We start from the raw sequence: 15,986 nt of genomic DNA on the forward strand, positions 1-15,986 counted from the left end.
CCAATGTTTGAGGAAACTGTTGGGCAGAAGAAAGTTGGATTATTTTGAATTTCTGACTGCACTTTCTGATGTGCAGAAGGCAGTAAATGACAGCCCCCTCACTTATATTGCTTCTGTCGACAAAGTCTTTAGTATTTTAACTCCAAATCATTTTCTTCTCGTTTGCTTATTAATAATTATGATGCTGAATTATGTCCTGACCCTCCAAATAAGACTGCTTATTACATTCCCTCGAAATGAGGAATAAATTTGTTGAAAAATTCAATTGTATCTGGCATAATGATTACCTCTTGTCATTAAGAGAAGTCGGTGCCAAAATCGGGAGCAATTGTGCCCCCACGTTATCTGTTGGAGAGATAGTACTTATTAAAACTCCCAACAAAACCAGACAATTTTGAAATCTTGGTAAAATAATCAAATTAATTACTGGAAGCGACAATAATGTTTGTTCCACGGTTGTTCTTAAGGATGGGTGCGAATAGGTCCATTTCTTAAAAAAACTTGTACCCTTGGAAATTAAGGGTAATGATGATATTGCATCAACTGAGTTTATAGAAGAAGGAGGTCCCTTTTTCTGTCCAACCTGTTCTGTTTTTATTATGGAACATCACTAATGGTGTGCTGCGATTCCTGTGACAGCTGGTACCATTTCAGCTGCATAGGAGTTAACCGGCAAGATACCTTAGGAGAGTGGTTTTGTTCTAGTTGTAAGGATGAAGCTCCTCAGGTCAGTCCATACAGTGGAAATTAGCTAATGTCTGGATGCATGAGAATTTGAAGTTTAAACTAAAAACTGACAATAGACAGTGGCACACATATATTAATATTAAAAAAAATTTAATTGAATTAAAGTTGCAATTAACTTGTATTGGGAAAAAGTAATGATTATCCATTATTTTTTTCTCTCCTCCTTGGCAGTGTGTGAGAAATTCCACATACAACCACCATCTTGCTTTTAAGCCGGCCATACAGCTATAGTAGCTGGTCTGTGATTGGTTTAAATTTGAATGTGTCAAGTGATTTGACTTGGTGCCTTTTTTGTATTCATGCGTTTTTTTCAGTCTAAAGAAGAACACGGAACGGTATAGACTCAAACCAGTGGTTCCCTCACTAGGGAGCCAAGACAATTCCTTCATGGACACCAAACAGTCAGTGAACGAAGGACACATCTCTACAAGCAGAGACAACTTATTTTGCTGAACCTATTCAAATCAAGGAAGACATTCTAGTACTGTTTGGCATGTTATTATCTAATTCCCAAGGGGCTCACATTATGCCTGATTATAGGCGCCATCATTCCCGCCGTGTTCTCCATGATCTTCATGGATCCTTCCAAAGGAACAATGAACTAACATTCCAACAATTGGAATTCAAACTAAAGGCTCCATGTGTATGGCAGCAAATCGGGCCACTGTTTTGCGAAAGGACTATGCCAGAACCAAAAGACTTTCATTGCTGTTATTTGTGAATAAATTTTTAGTTTAAAGGTATGGCTTTTGTTTGTGGAATTCATTTGCTTCTGCAGGGAGGAAATTGAGTGTGTAAGAAATAAATTTCTTACAGTTCAGCATACTTGAAAATCTTTATAAGTTGTCATTTTAAAAGAAAATGTTAAGGTGAAAACCAGGTAAAAATTTACCAATATTTGTTTCACATAATAATAGTTGTATTTTCACAATAAATTACTTTAACTCACGAAAAGACTATTTCTTTTGATTTGAACTAATCTCTGTTCCAATGTTTATATAAACTAACAAAACAGGCGGCTATATTGAAAATATGGCAGTATGCCGGCTTATTCATCAATTTAGTATTTTTTATTTATTTTTTTATTTTTTACTATTTCATGCATAATACTAAGTTAATTTTAACACTAATATGCTCAGCATGTCATAATCTTAAAAAGTACAATTTTGAACTATTTCATATTGTCTTTTCGATGAAGTTACATGGGTCGAGAAATGACGCTTACCAAATACTTATTGCTAGATATGTGAAATAACTTTTGGTAAATGTTTACTTTCTTTCCACCTTAACACTCACCTTTAAAATGACGATTTAAAAAAAATTTCGGGTCTGCAGAAAACGAATATCACATTCAAATGTGAGGCAGATAAGTATTCTGAATATTAAAAGATATTTTTCCAATGTATTACTTAATAAATTTCATTGGCGTTCGCCATTTTTAACACGCATGCAATTTAGTACTTTTCAGTTGGGGAAAAATATGGCTTCCAATAAAAACATAATTGATTACATTGAATAATAAAAGTTTTAATATCCAGAAAACTACTTGTCTGCCCCAAATTTAAATTTGATATTTGTTTTCAGAATCCCCCAAAACCTTTAAAAGTTACCATTTTAAAGGTGAGTGTTGAGGTGGAAAGAAAGTAAAAAAACACCAAGAAATGGAAATATATTCCCCATGCATCAAAGTGTCAATGAACTGCTCATACGGTGCATATAGATATCGCTAACATTTTGAATGGAGATAAAATTTTACAATAGAACAAAACTAACTAGATAAAAAAATTTGAGGTAAATTTGTAAATGTAAACCATTTGCATATTCAGTCCAAAAGAAAAATGAGATTGTAATTTTTTAATGCAAACATATTGAACAACTTAGCGGTAAAAAAGAATAACAAAAATAAACAGATGTTAGAATTTACAGTGGGAAATCATTTTTGCATTTGAAAAAAAAATTGGCATTGAAAAAAAAAATGACATGCCATCCATTAACATTATCGCTAACCTGAAGTTTGGGTAGTAAAAAAACTTGTTCCCTAACCGTAAGTCAGGGTGAGAATAGGCAAAAACACAAAGAAATGACTCTAACACACATACCAACCACAACTGATGTTGATGCTCAAGAAATTACAGAAATGGCCTCGATTTAACTAAAACAAAATAGTTATATGTTTTTAAAATCCTATTTGGTAGGTTAAAATTATATATTCAACTTTTTTTTTTTTGTTTTAATGGAAATCACTCTAGACAAGGCATAAAAGGAGCTAAAAAACAAGAAGAAAAACAATACCACTTCATGGTAAAAAAATTACTGCCTATTTTTCAGGTTGCTTAAATTTAATTGCAAAAAAGAAAAAATGTTATTTTTTGATGGACTAGTGTGCACTAATACAGTAATAAAAATATTGATTATATTTAAAACAAAAAAGAAAACAAACAAAAAAATACAGTTATGCTAATGAATTTTAAAAATTATATCAAACAATATTTTTTTTATTGCCTTTTCACCCCCAAACAAGGCATAATGCCACTTTGATGTAGGGGACTATTATCTGCGACATAATTTGCAGATACTATGTAGGGAGTTTAGCAGCAAAATGTCTGTTTATATTACACTTGAACTTCTGCATGTCAGTACAGTCAGAGAAGCAAGAACCCAGAAAGGAATGCCAAAGTCTAATAGTCCGAGGGAAAAACTATTAGAGTAGAAGGCTTTCTGGCATCTAAGGATCTCTACTGTGTAGGGGTGGGATTTAGTTGCTTGTTGGGGGGTATTTACATTGAGGGGGTACAAGGGTTTGTAATTCGTCAGAAGTTACCATTAAAATACTTGTAAAACAGGCAGAGGGATGCAGTATTTCATTGTTGAGACAGAGGTTGAAGCTTAATTGACAATGTGAGACCTATTAGATTGGCGACTCTTTTTTTAACCCTGTCTAAGAGTGAGAGACTAGTAGGAGATCCATCCATAGCCTTGAGCCCCTGGAGGGGCATAGGCCATCCACAACTTTGTAGATGTTTTTGTAGCGAGGAATTCTTTTTTTGGGGTGAGGGTACTGGCCCCACGCCCAACCTTCCCAGAAGGTACATGCAGCGCCTAGCCTTCCCAAATAGTCAGTCATTTGGTACTGGCCAGGTTCAACGTTGCTTAACTTCGGTGATCTGGCAAGAACCAGTGTGTCAACGTGATTGTGCCGTATACTAGTCGCAAATGCACTAGCCTAAATGTGGCAACAATACTCCATACATAAGCGAATATTGGCTTTGTGGAGGTATAGGATACTTTCAGGTACAAGTAACTTTCTAGCACGGTAGAGAGAGCCCACTTTCTTTGCAGTAGCCTTGACAATACCCTCAATGGATCTGTTCCAATTCATGTTCCCCGTGAACGTTAAATCGAGGAGTTTGAATGAAGTACTGGCAGTCATTATTGGCAATACATAGAATCATTTCTTTAAGTTTACCATGAAACTCTTTGTATCATTTAAAGTGGAAGTGCGTTGATTTCCTCTCTGATTCCAAGATTTACCAAAATATAGAAAAAGAGGCAGGATATTCTATCAGTGCAGCAAATAATGTTTATAAACAAAGAAATACAAACCCTATTCAGCAGCAAAATATAATAGTTAATCAATAAAACGTTCTTTTTCAAAACTAATATGCAAATGACAGGAAATTTAATTGGATGCCTTGCAGGCTTGGCAGGCCGAGAGAAGGTTCAAGGTATTTCCTTGAATAGTTGCGATGAAGAGAAGCTATAAGGTCAAGTCGATTGACGATGGTCCTTAGTGTGATGCTTTAATTGACGTATAGGGCACTTTCATGGCTACATGTAGTATATTTTGGTGATAGTACGTCTTTGGAAAGTGCTAAGAACGGTGCTAACAGTTAATAAATATGTAATTGAATCGGAGAATGAAAAGATGAATAAAAACCATGAATGGATCATCAGTTAGCAAGTGTGAACCCAACAACGAGATTTAGGGTATGAGATTAGAAAACATGAATTAACAAACAATGTATTTATTTATCAACAATTTTACAGAAACGTAAATATACTTTGAAAGTCCACAGACCAAAGCTGCAGAAGACGTCCTGTGTAGCCGCAATTGTCTCCACAACGACCAGTTGAAACACAAATATGTTGAAAATATTGGAGTGTACTGTGTTTCTTTTGTTCTTTTCATCATCCAAACGGAACACATTGCTTGGGAGGCACTTCTGTTGAACTGTTGTATACTGTTTTCTTGCTTTTTCACTAGTCGGAATTCTGGATGCCAAGCTGAAGAGAGGGCTATGTTTTGTTCTTGCTGCAAACAAAAACTTAAATGAATCAGACAAGTGGGCTCAAGAGCAAACCGACATATGGATGTATATGCGTTTGCTGACCCATCATGTTTTTGCATTTTGCTCGTTTTTATGGTACCACTCTCGTCTTTGTAGCTCTTTAATGTTTTAGTTTTTAAGTTGAAAAAATAAGAGGGCTTATTTTTGGAACAGCCCTTGTACAAACAATATTCATTGATATTATAACATGACCGATACTGCACCAAGCACACCGGGTGTCCTTAACCTCGTCGGATTCCACCTGATATGACAGGTGTTCTTTCGATCGTACATTGTCCCGTCACAAGTTGGCCTGTTGATCGTCCTTACCCACTGTGTTTTCATGGTGAGGCGCTTTGCCTCTCGATCGAATCGTCTCCTACCTTGTGTAGGTAGTCTCCGGGTACATCAATCACTCCGCTGGTCCTTGCGGCTTGCTGCAAAATGAAGAGTCCTCACCACAAACAAATAGAACTCCGGTTTATGACAATAACAAACTATTTATTAATTTCATTACTTCATAACAGCTACTGTCTAAATTGAGGTGACTGACTATAGCAGTGAAACGATGTAAAACCAGACCAGTAAAGTCACAGATTTCCCATTAACACAGGCTAGTTAACATCATAACATCAAGTCCTGAGGGCTCCCAAATCGGGAGCGCTTGACCAGCCGAGCCGTTTAGTTTGCTGGCTACGACTCTACTCTTTTTTTAGAATTCCTTTTTCTAAATCCAATCCCTTTTCCCCACCTCTCCTCCAGAGAGTGGTTACAAACACCCTTTTTTTTCTTCCTCTTAGAGCTTACTCTTCATCTTGTCCACTCAGCACCTCTCTCTCTCCCTTTTATCCTATTAATTTGTACTCCCTTTTTCTTTTATCAAATTAGGAGTGATTAGTCATTCCAGGTCGAACAATGCTTGGCAGCGACCCTTACCCTTGACCCCCATTCTAAGTTGTCAGTTAAGGATCTCTGGATCTTTTTATACCTCTCAACAGAGGTCCTAAAAACAACCTTTCATGTTAACAGATATATAACGACAATGAGATAAAATTAATTATTATTTGTTTTTTCTCTTTCTGACAAATCCCATAGACATTTCTGTTTTGTTCCAATCAGACATCAACACCCCCTCTTCTGCCCTCTCTTCCTCTATCCCGTCCGGTCAAACACCCCCTCTCACTGCAATATGCACCTCGCTGCATGCATTCATGACACCAATAGTGTCATAATATAAAGTTTATCACTAATTCTTGTATCCAAAATGTCTGAACAATAAGTCGAATTAGAATATAAAAAGCGGTTTTAGTAAGTTAGGAATGATGGCAATTTTTGTCTACGGAGGAAATAGTTAAGTATATATGTGCATAATATAATCAAAATAAGCTTTCAGAGTACTTGAAGTGAATAGGTATCTGGAGGATTTCTGTATTTACAGAATCCGTCTCAAAGATTGACTGAGAGTTCCGAGTCAATCTTGGAAGTGCTTTTTCTTTTCTTTTTCTTTGAAGAAATTTTTTCAACTTTATTTTTTATTTTTTGATAAGTTCAATTTTAATTTTTTTTTTTTTTAACTCTAACCCTATAATGTTACACACGTTTACACACATGTTAACATGCAGAGACCCAGCACGTTGTACACTCTGTCACAAAGGAAACAAAGACAAGGAATAGGAAAGAAATCCAACTTGCTGTTTCAGGTTTAAATGACAAATATTTATTTCCACTTCTTTAACATGATCGTGATTGTGAGCTTGATCTGTGCACACGGTCTTCTTTTTATAATCTTTTTCTTTTTCCTTCCTCGGTCATTTGCATACAACTGCCATATGCGCGTCTGTGCTCTGTTAAAACTCTAACCTAACCCTTTGCATGCTAAGTGTCGTCTGCCTTTTTACATTTATTTTCAGCTTTTAAATCGCAAACTGCTTCGGCAATTTCTGGGACTGACTTGGGATTCATTTTCACACAGGACATTAACCGTCTAAACTCATTAATTCCACAAAGGACTTTCATCTAAAATTCTAATCATAATGACTTCAAAAGAACTTTTACCAATTGGACCTTTGTTTATTCACCTTATTGTTCTTGTTAAAAAATAAATACGGTTCATTTAAATCAGAAGGAGATGTTGTTTCATTCCTTTTTTTATTATTATTATTTTGTTTGGGGCAAAGAAATTTAATTTTACTTAAAATTCTGCACCCCTACACAATGCAAATGCAAGAATTAATGCAATATTTCGTCTTATATATATATATATATATATATATATATATATATATATATATATATATATATATATATATATATATAATTTAATAGTTCTTTCCTAGTTTGTCTACATGACCGAACCATACATAACGGTCAGCTCTGATATGCACAGGCATCAATTGCGGATCGTCTGGAGTTAGGGATACAACAAAACCTCGCCAGTCTAGTGTTATTTTAGGTTGAGGTATACATTTTCTGTTAGTTATATAAGGCGGCAGTTCCAAAAGGGAAAGGTCACTGGTGTATTGTCCAAACAAGGCTTGGTATTTCTGGTGGAAAAAAAAGGGAAATATTTAATCTTTTAGTTACACATAAAAATAAAAATAAAAACAAACGTTTATTATTTCCACTCCTTGCTACCACACTTCAACAATATATGCCTTCATGTATAAAAAGTTAGATATATGTATGTATATGTATTTTTTACAATGGAGTCACCACTTATCAAGGCCCGAAGGCCACTCGATGATAAGGATTAATGAATGTAAGGTGCTAGTGTAGTAACTGTTATGGTGTAGATTGGGTAGAATTTGGATTATTTAAGGGAACGGCTCAACAAAAACTTGATTACGTTAAGCTTGAAAGCTACCATATTGTATATGTTTATGTGTATATATATTTTTTTTTACATAGGCATTACCACTTATCAAGGCCAAGCGGCCACTCGAGGATAAGGGTTAAAGAGTGTACAGTATAAATTGGACAATATAGTAATTGTTAGTAATGGAAATTCGGTAAAGTTGTTAACAAGTGGAACAGCTTATCGGGAACTTGTTTACATTAGACTTGAAGACAACCATATTGTAGTCAGCTGAAAAGCAGGAAAACGGAATACAATTCCACAGGCATGCAGTTCTTAGAAAGAAACTTTGTTCATGGAATCTACGTTTAGGTTTAGGCACAGATAACAAGTGGGGGAATTATTAAAGCAAATACTGGCAAATGGAGGTTGTAGTCCAAAAATTGCTGCGAAGTTCGTTGGAGCAGACTGAAATAAAGGGAATCACTAACGACACAAAACAGGATATAGAAAAAAAGTATTAATTATTAAAACAATAAAATTTACAAGTTTTGCAAAACTATTTGTGTTTGCGGCTTTAGAGAAAGTCCAACTATAAAGTTCTTTTACGCCCAAAGAATTAGACGGCTCTTGTAATGTTCGTATAGGCACAAAATTTTTGGAGAGGGACCCTGATTGGTTAATTAGACAGACCCTATTTTTAGATTGTTAGTGTAAAAAAAGGGAGGTAAGTGGGAATGATAAACCCCTTTTTTTTATACTCTCCCAACGACAACAAAATGCGACGAATGTAATCGTTGCATGGCTAACTGTAGTATTTTTTTTTTTTTTTCAAATATTTTTAGGCATTATTATGGCCTAATTAAAATATATGTTTCAAAAGTAATGGTAATCAGGGTTAGAGTTTTTTTTTTTTTTATCCGCTTAGGCCAGTTAGTTATCATTTCAACTGAAGATTCTGGTGTGTCTTTAGCTTTCTTAGGAGAGGATATGACTTCATCAGGTTCTTCGTCGGCTGGCATGTCAGGGAAATAGCTGTCAGTGAGGGACAACTCCAAAGGGTATAAATGTTTGAGGCTGTGTGTTTCTACTGAATTATCACCTCTTTTTATTCGGGCAGAACGAACTTTGCCGTCGTTGCCACTGAAAAGTTTTACAACTCTGCCAAGCTTCCAGAAAGGTCTGGGCTTGGCCGGATTTTTAATAAGGATCACATCATTGAGCTTAATTTTATTTTGAAATTCAGTTTTATGTAAGTCTTTGCAAGATTCCCTCAAACTTAGTAAATATTCGTCGTGCCAAAGGTCCTTGAATTTTGCCCTCAACTCTTCTGTTTTCCAAGGCAGTCACAAGCAGAGATCTGGAGGTAGGTTCTGTCTCAACAAAACTGGGTGAATCGGAATGGAAGGAAAGCTCGGAATTTATGTTTGGATGAATGAAGCAGTTGGGTGTTAGGGGGAGTAGATCCACATCTGTAGAACATCTGTAAGTCAGGGGTCTTGAGTTAACTGCCCTTTGGATATCAGATACGAGGGTAAGAAGGTTAAAATAATCAATTTTGGAGCGCCCCAGCGTTTTAAATAGGCAGGATTTAATCACTCTAATCATCCTTTCCCATGTACTTCCAATCCAAGGGGAGTATAAGGGTATTTTAATGAGTTTGATGGCGGATTTAGTAAATGACTTACTAAATTCATTGCTGCTGATGTGATGTCTAATTACATCACCATCTAAGGCTGCATCAAATGCATGAGCATTGTCAATTTTTATTTTTCTTCCTTTGAAGATTGTAATGCTGGGTATGGGGCAGCCAAACCAGCTGCCAACATTGCCCCGCTTTTTTATTGAAACCAACCGAGAGCTCTTTTTAGTATCCTCACTGTTGGGTGGGTGTTCCATAAAGGTTAGAAAAGCGTATCAATGCTTGTATGAAGGCTTGCGTGCTCATATCAGGCACAAGTTCGATGTGAATCGCTCTCACATTCATGCATGTAAAAATCAATAGATACATTTTATGAGACTTCCCATCTCTTTTTACCCAAATGTATCCTGTATAATCGATTCCAGTGTGTTGAAATGGATTTATCAACTTAGCCCTGTGTTTAGATAAATTAGTCAATTTGGGGTATTTGAAGGCAAGGCTATTGAATTTTCTGCAGGTAATGCAATCAGAAATCACTGTTTTCATAGACTGTCTCGCTTGAGGAACCCAATATCCAGATAGTCTTAATTTAGTCACTGTTGTGCCTATGCCTAAGTGTTTGCATCGAAGATGGCTATCCAAGATTATTAACTTTGTAAGAGGGTGCCGTTTGGCAATTAAAATGGGTAGATCAAATTATAGTAGTACCTAGAAGAATTGGCAATTCGCCCATCCACTCTTAAGATGCCGTCAGAATCCATAAAAACATTAAGATTCTTAACAAGTAAGAGAATATCCTTATTAAGAGGATCTCTTAGATATGCATTTTCTTTATTAAATGCTTCCAGTTGCATCATTTTTATCAGGTAAATCTTGGCAGTTTGGATAGAATCAGACTGTTCTTTTGTTTGCTTGCATCCTCTGACAAATTTGAATATGTAGGCAGTAGAGTGACACAGCTTATCAAAGTTCGAAAACGTTTCATAAAGGATCAATGGTTCCTTTATTGTTTCACTTAATGTGTTATAGAAAACATTTTCCACATGCCATTTGTTTTCAGAACTTAGACAACTTAAAGTATTTGTAGGCCATCTTTCAGGCTCCTCAACCAGCCAAGAAGGCCCGTAAATCCAGTGGTCAAATCTCTCTTTAAATTTTTCCAGAGTGATTCCTCGAGAGAGAAGATCGGCCGGGTTGTCAGCAGAGGGTACATATAGGTGTAATGAATGTCTACTCCAAATTCTTTAATCAACCTCTCTTTCATATCTCGAATGTCTCTGATTCTGTTTCTGGTATATAAACTTTTTGTTTTAATATTGTCCGACAAAACCCATGACAATACAACTTGTGCATCCACAGCGACAAAGATGTTTTCAATCTTAATGTTGGAATAGGATTTTAACAGCATGCTTAATGTCTTGAATGCTGTGTACACAGCGAGCAATTCCATCATAGGTAAGGTTTTTACTTTCATCGGAGCCACTCTGACCTTAGAAAATATTATATGGGATTTCCCACCTTGCACGCCATAAACTACAAAGCCATAAGCCTGAGGAGATGCATCACAGAATAAATATAATCTCAGTGGACTATTAGAGTCCACAGCTTGTCTCAAACCAGAAAGATCGTCAGCCAAATTCGACCAACCTGTCATCACTTCATCTGGTACCTTCTCATCCCAACTCAATTTGAGTAGCCATAATTTTCAGAGAAGAATCTTAGCCTTAACAGTGACAGGAGCACAGAGTGACAATGGGTCAAATAATTTTGCTGTCTCGGCCAAAATATCCCTCTTCGAGATAATGTTTTTTTGAACAGAAGTGTTAGCAATGCTGATATAATCCATTTTAGGGTGATATTTATACCCTAGTACTTTCTCAAATTAACAACCATGTTGCACAATTCTGTCATCCTTGATCATAATATCTCGCAGGGGTTCATAATTCGAATTACATGATCTCAGTTGGAAATTTCCTTTCTGCAAACGAGGTACCACATTTTTATAGAGGTTAATTATTTCATCGGGAGAATTGCTTGTCATGCACAAGTTGTGCACATAAAATCTTCTCCTCAGCATTTCAGTGCATGCATCATTTGGGAAGTGATTCACATAGTGTCGAAGAACGTAATTTAGAATAAAGGGGCTGGCATTGAACCCAAATATTAAAGTACAATATCGATAACATAGCAAGTTATCTCCATCCTTTACAAAAAAAACAAAATCTGTTTTTGTCTTCATCAGACTTGAGTTTTATCATCAAAAAGGCTTTCCTTATATCTCCTAATAGGACATATTTGTTAGTGACAAACAGTAAAAGTTCAAGCATATTATTCATCATATTTATGCCGGGATAACATGCTTCATTGAGGGAGTAACCGCCTTCCGTTTTGAGAGAACAATTAAAAACAGGTCTTATTTTGGTAGTTACCTGTTGGTTTAACTTGAAGACTGATCTGTGTGGTATCCAGATGTATTTGTGGAAATCTCGAGGGTTGAGTGCAATTCTTTTAATGATCCCCTCAGACTTCTGCTGACGAAAAATGTCAGTGTACGCTTCCTCCAAATTCCTTTTTCTCAAGGAAAGCATTGTTCTTTCTAGCACTTTAAGTGCGACTTGGTAGTTGGAAGGAACTGAACTGACTTTGTCCTTATGCCAGGGTAAATCCACAAAATAACAATTGTCCTTGAATTCAATGGACGACTTAAATGTCTCAATCTTTTCCTTGTCGTAGTCACTAACAAGTTCCTCTCCAAGAGGGGCAGCAGCTGAGTCTACAGCAAACATCTTCTCCAAGTTTTTTTCCACGTTTGAAGTTTCAAATATGTCCGGGAATAGATCTGGGTATGTAGATTTGGGTTCTAATATGGAATTTAACTGCCGCTCAGGACAGTATGCATATTCCAAAACTACTGTATGGTAATTACGGCAAAGTCTGTAGCTAGTCCCCACAGAGGTTATCTGCTGAGGATATAAAAAATGTTGGACATTTCCAAAGGGTGCAATCCCCTGAGGCAAATCCCAGGCGTGTCCATTCATGCATTCAATGACCCTGGAGCTTGTCATGAATTGGAATATATCAATACCAATGATACCCAGTATTTTAATAGTATCACTCTGGTTATCACTTGCAAATGCCAACTTGTAGTTTAATTTATTCAAGTTGGATTTCACCTTGCTGAAATTACTAAATTCAAATTATATGTTAAATTGTTCATCAATCAGGACAGGAATAGGCAATTGCTTCCCCGGTTCTATATTAACTTCTAGTACAACCTGTTCAAGAGTTTTCATGGTAATACCAGAATAAGTTTTCATTTGGTAGTCAGAAGTATTAGGATTTTCATCAGGGTACCTTAACTCCTTTAATATTTTTTTAGAGAAATAAGAACGCTGGCTTCCTGTATCCAAAAGGCAGTTAATAGTCATCCTCTGGTTGCAGTATTTCAAGGAAATAGTAACAATAGGCAGTAGAATATCATTTTCAAGCATGTGCGAAAATAGGGAAATTACCTTTTTGGTACCGTCACACAATGGAGCAATATGCGCCTTAGAGGAACATAATTTACATGAGAGAGGTGATTTGGTCTGGAGTCCAGGGCAGTTTTCACTTTTATGTTTAAAACTGGAACACGCTGTACATAATCTCAATTGTCTACATCTCACAATTCTGTCCTCATAGGAAGAAAATTTAGTGCAACCCGACATGGTGTGGCCACATGGTACACAGTTTGCAGTAAGTCTTGGGTGAGCTTGTTACAAAATTCTGCAAGGCAGCAGCATCATTATTCTTCTTTTCATGGACTCTGACCTGTCCCAGGTCTTTTTTAAAATGTGTTTCTGATGACCGAAAGAGCACGAATGGCCTCACTGTAGTTGTCAAAAATTTGTGACATAGTAGGGTAATTTGATCCCACTCGGTGACTAATTTCCCTTCTCAAAATCGCTGGTAATTTTTCACGCATGATATGACTGACCAATATAAATCCAGGAGACTTTTCTTAAAAAAATTCGATCCAATATGAGTTTTTTAACTCCGACAAATCTGCCCTCACTTCAGCAAGGTATTGCTTCACAGACACAAAATCGGGCTCATAAAGAGGAGAAGCAGAAATGATTTGTTTGAAGATTTCGTTTATGATGAAGGGGACATCTAAGAACTCCTTGGTTAGTAAGTCCACATCTACACCGTAATTTTCATCTTCTAATGTTAGATGAGAGACCAGCTGTAGGGCATACTCACTCAAATATCCTTTTAGAAGGGCCAGTTTGGTCTTATCGCGGGTTGATTTTCTTTCTTTAAAGACACCCCCCTTTTTTTTTACAAAGGCAATGAAATAAGTTTCATTTTTTTTTTCAACAAATGTAATTCACACGCGAGTTGAATTTCTTTCTTTAAAGACACCCTTTTAACAAAGGCACTGAAATAAGTTTAATTTTATAGAGGGCACTCTAAGTTGACTTTTCTCGTTTTTTTTTAATGTGTCTATTAGTTCCCTTTTTTCTTTTCTTTTTTTTTTTCAAGCAGCCAAGCGTTTTTTAAGTTTTGCAAAATAAAGCGAATGCTGGCAAATGGAGGTTGTAGTCCGAAAATTGCCGCGAAGTTCGTTGGAGCAGACTAAAATAAAGGGATTCACTAACGACACAAAACAGGATATAGAAAAAAGTATTAATTATTAAAACAATAAAATTTACAAGTTTTGCAAAACTTATTGTGTTTGCGGCTTTAGAGAAAGTCCAACTATAAAGTTCTTTTACGCCCAAAGAATTAGACGGCTCTTGTAATGTTCGTATAGGCACAAAATTTTAGGAGAGGAATTTTCCTACCTGTTGCTTCATGGACGAGCTGTGGTTAAAAGAGGAAGATACTATTGTTCTAAAAGCGAACCCTCTAAACGGGGGTCCCTGATTGGTTAATTAGACAGATCCTATATTTAGATTGTTAGTGTATTAAAGGGAGGTAAATAGGAATGATAAACCACTTTTTTTTAATATTATTGATAGTGTTTTAAGCTAGACGAGTATTTCTTGTGAAAGTTTGGCGAGGGGGGACAAGAGACTTAAGCTCAGTCGAACACTTTCCATGAAAATAACGATACAGTAGAGACAACTTCGCAACATCTTTTCTGTGAGATAAAGGTTGCAGGGAAGAGAAAAGGATATCTCCTACGAGGCTACGAAGTCTATTTTGAACTCTATCAAGGTGTATATGCTCTCTATATAGAATTCATTCCTAAACTAATTAACCGATCATTATGGCTTTTTGAACATAGTGTCTAAGTGTAAGAGTGAATAATGTGGATTATATTTAGTTTAATTCATTTTAATGCAAAGGGACTAAATAGAGGGTGGAAGGACTTTGTTATTCTTCAGAAATGTCCGATATTTAATGAATTTTAACTATAGGCATTATACATCAAGTTACTTCTGCATTTACCGACCCCAGTTTCCACAAAGTTTCTCACGTGTGCTCCTCAGACGCTGGCAGGAATAACTGGAAGCGACTAATCGTGAAGTGTCAAACTGATACAATAAAATTATAATGATAAACAGGAAAAACATGGAAATACAATAAATAAAATTACAAACATATATCTAACCCAACACTAACCCTAAACCCTAACCCCAACCTGCGCGATTAAAATTAATTTTTATTTGTTCCAATTTATAAAAAAGTAGCCTTTGTAGATTTATCTAAAAAAAACAAAAAAAACAAGCAGCATGTTCGTTAAAAATTGAGGAACACTCGGTCAACCTTTACCGGTTATTTCTGTCAGCGGCCTAGCGAGTCCGAGCTACCTTTGTGGAAATTGCAGGTCGGCAAATGCAGAAGCACTGACATAATTAAATATTCCCCAAATTTTAATTTCTTTGGAGCATTTTGTAGAGTTTTGGAGGGATATAATATGGAACCAACTTATCGTTCAAGAATTCAAACATTTTTGATTTGCATTAAATTTTGTCTATAGTCATTAGACACCAATTAAACAAGATTCCCTGAATTTCGATTTCTTCTTAGGACTCCTTAAGTTTAAGCTTTAAATTTTAGACATTTTTTTAGAGTGAAAACAATGTTGATTCTAGACATAATATTTAGTAGCATTATATCTTAACTAGACTTTTTACCCTGCTAAAAATGGGCAAAAGTTATAGCTTTTATAAAAAGTTATAGCTTAAAATTTTTTTTTTTATATAGTTATAATTGGAGATTAATAGGGTTTAGTTTCCAGAATACCACATTTACTCTTACATTTAGACTTTTTGGCATAAAGCACTCATTCTCATGAGAATGAATGCTTTTTTACATCTAGAGTAAATGTGGTATTCTGGAAACTAATCCCTATCAATCTCCAACTGATCATCGAACGGATATCATAATACTTAGTTTGCTGGACTGTATCGTAACAAATGTCCACAAAAATTTTCAGCCAGATCAGTCCTGTAATTTCTGAGAAAAAGTGGAATGGACAAACAAC

General features: G+C 35.8%; 1 protein-coding gene across 1 annotated transcript in view; it reads right to left on the reverse strand.

Moving 5' to 3' along the window:
* Positions 1 to 7,353: 7,353 nt before the first annotated feature.
* Positions 7,354 to 15,986, reverse strand: part of LOC145293974 (uncharacterized) — a 73,902-nt gene continuing 65,269 nt past the window's right edge. Inside the window, exon 8 of the mRNA XM_080140857.1 lies at positions 7,354 to 7,618. Coding sequence (XP_079996983.1) covers positions 7,394 to 7,618 — 225 coding nt within the window. The 3' untranslated portion in view covers positions 7,354 to 7,393. The remainder of the gene's footprint in view (positions 7,619 to 15,986) is intronic.

This window comes from Euprymna scolopes, chromosome 15 (assembly GCF_053919585.1).
Source record: "Euprymna scolopes isolate OS-2025 chromosome 15, ASM5391958v1, whole genome shotgun sequence".
NCBI classification, from domain to species: Eukaryota; Metazoa; Mollusca; class Cephalopoda; order Sepiida; family Sepiolidae; genus Euprymna; species Euprymna scolopes.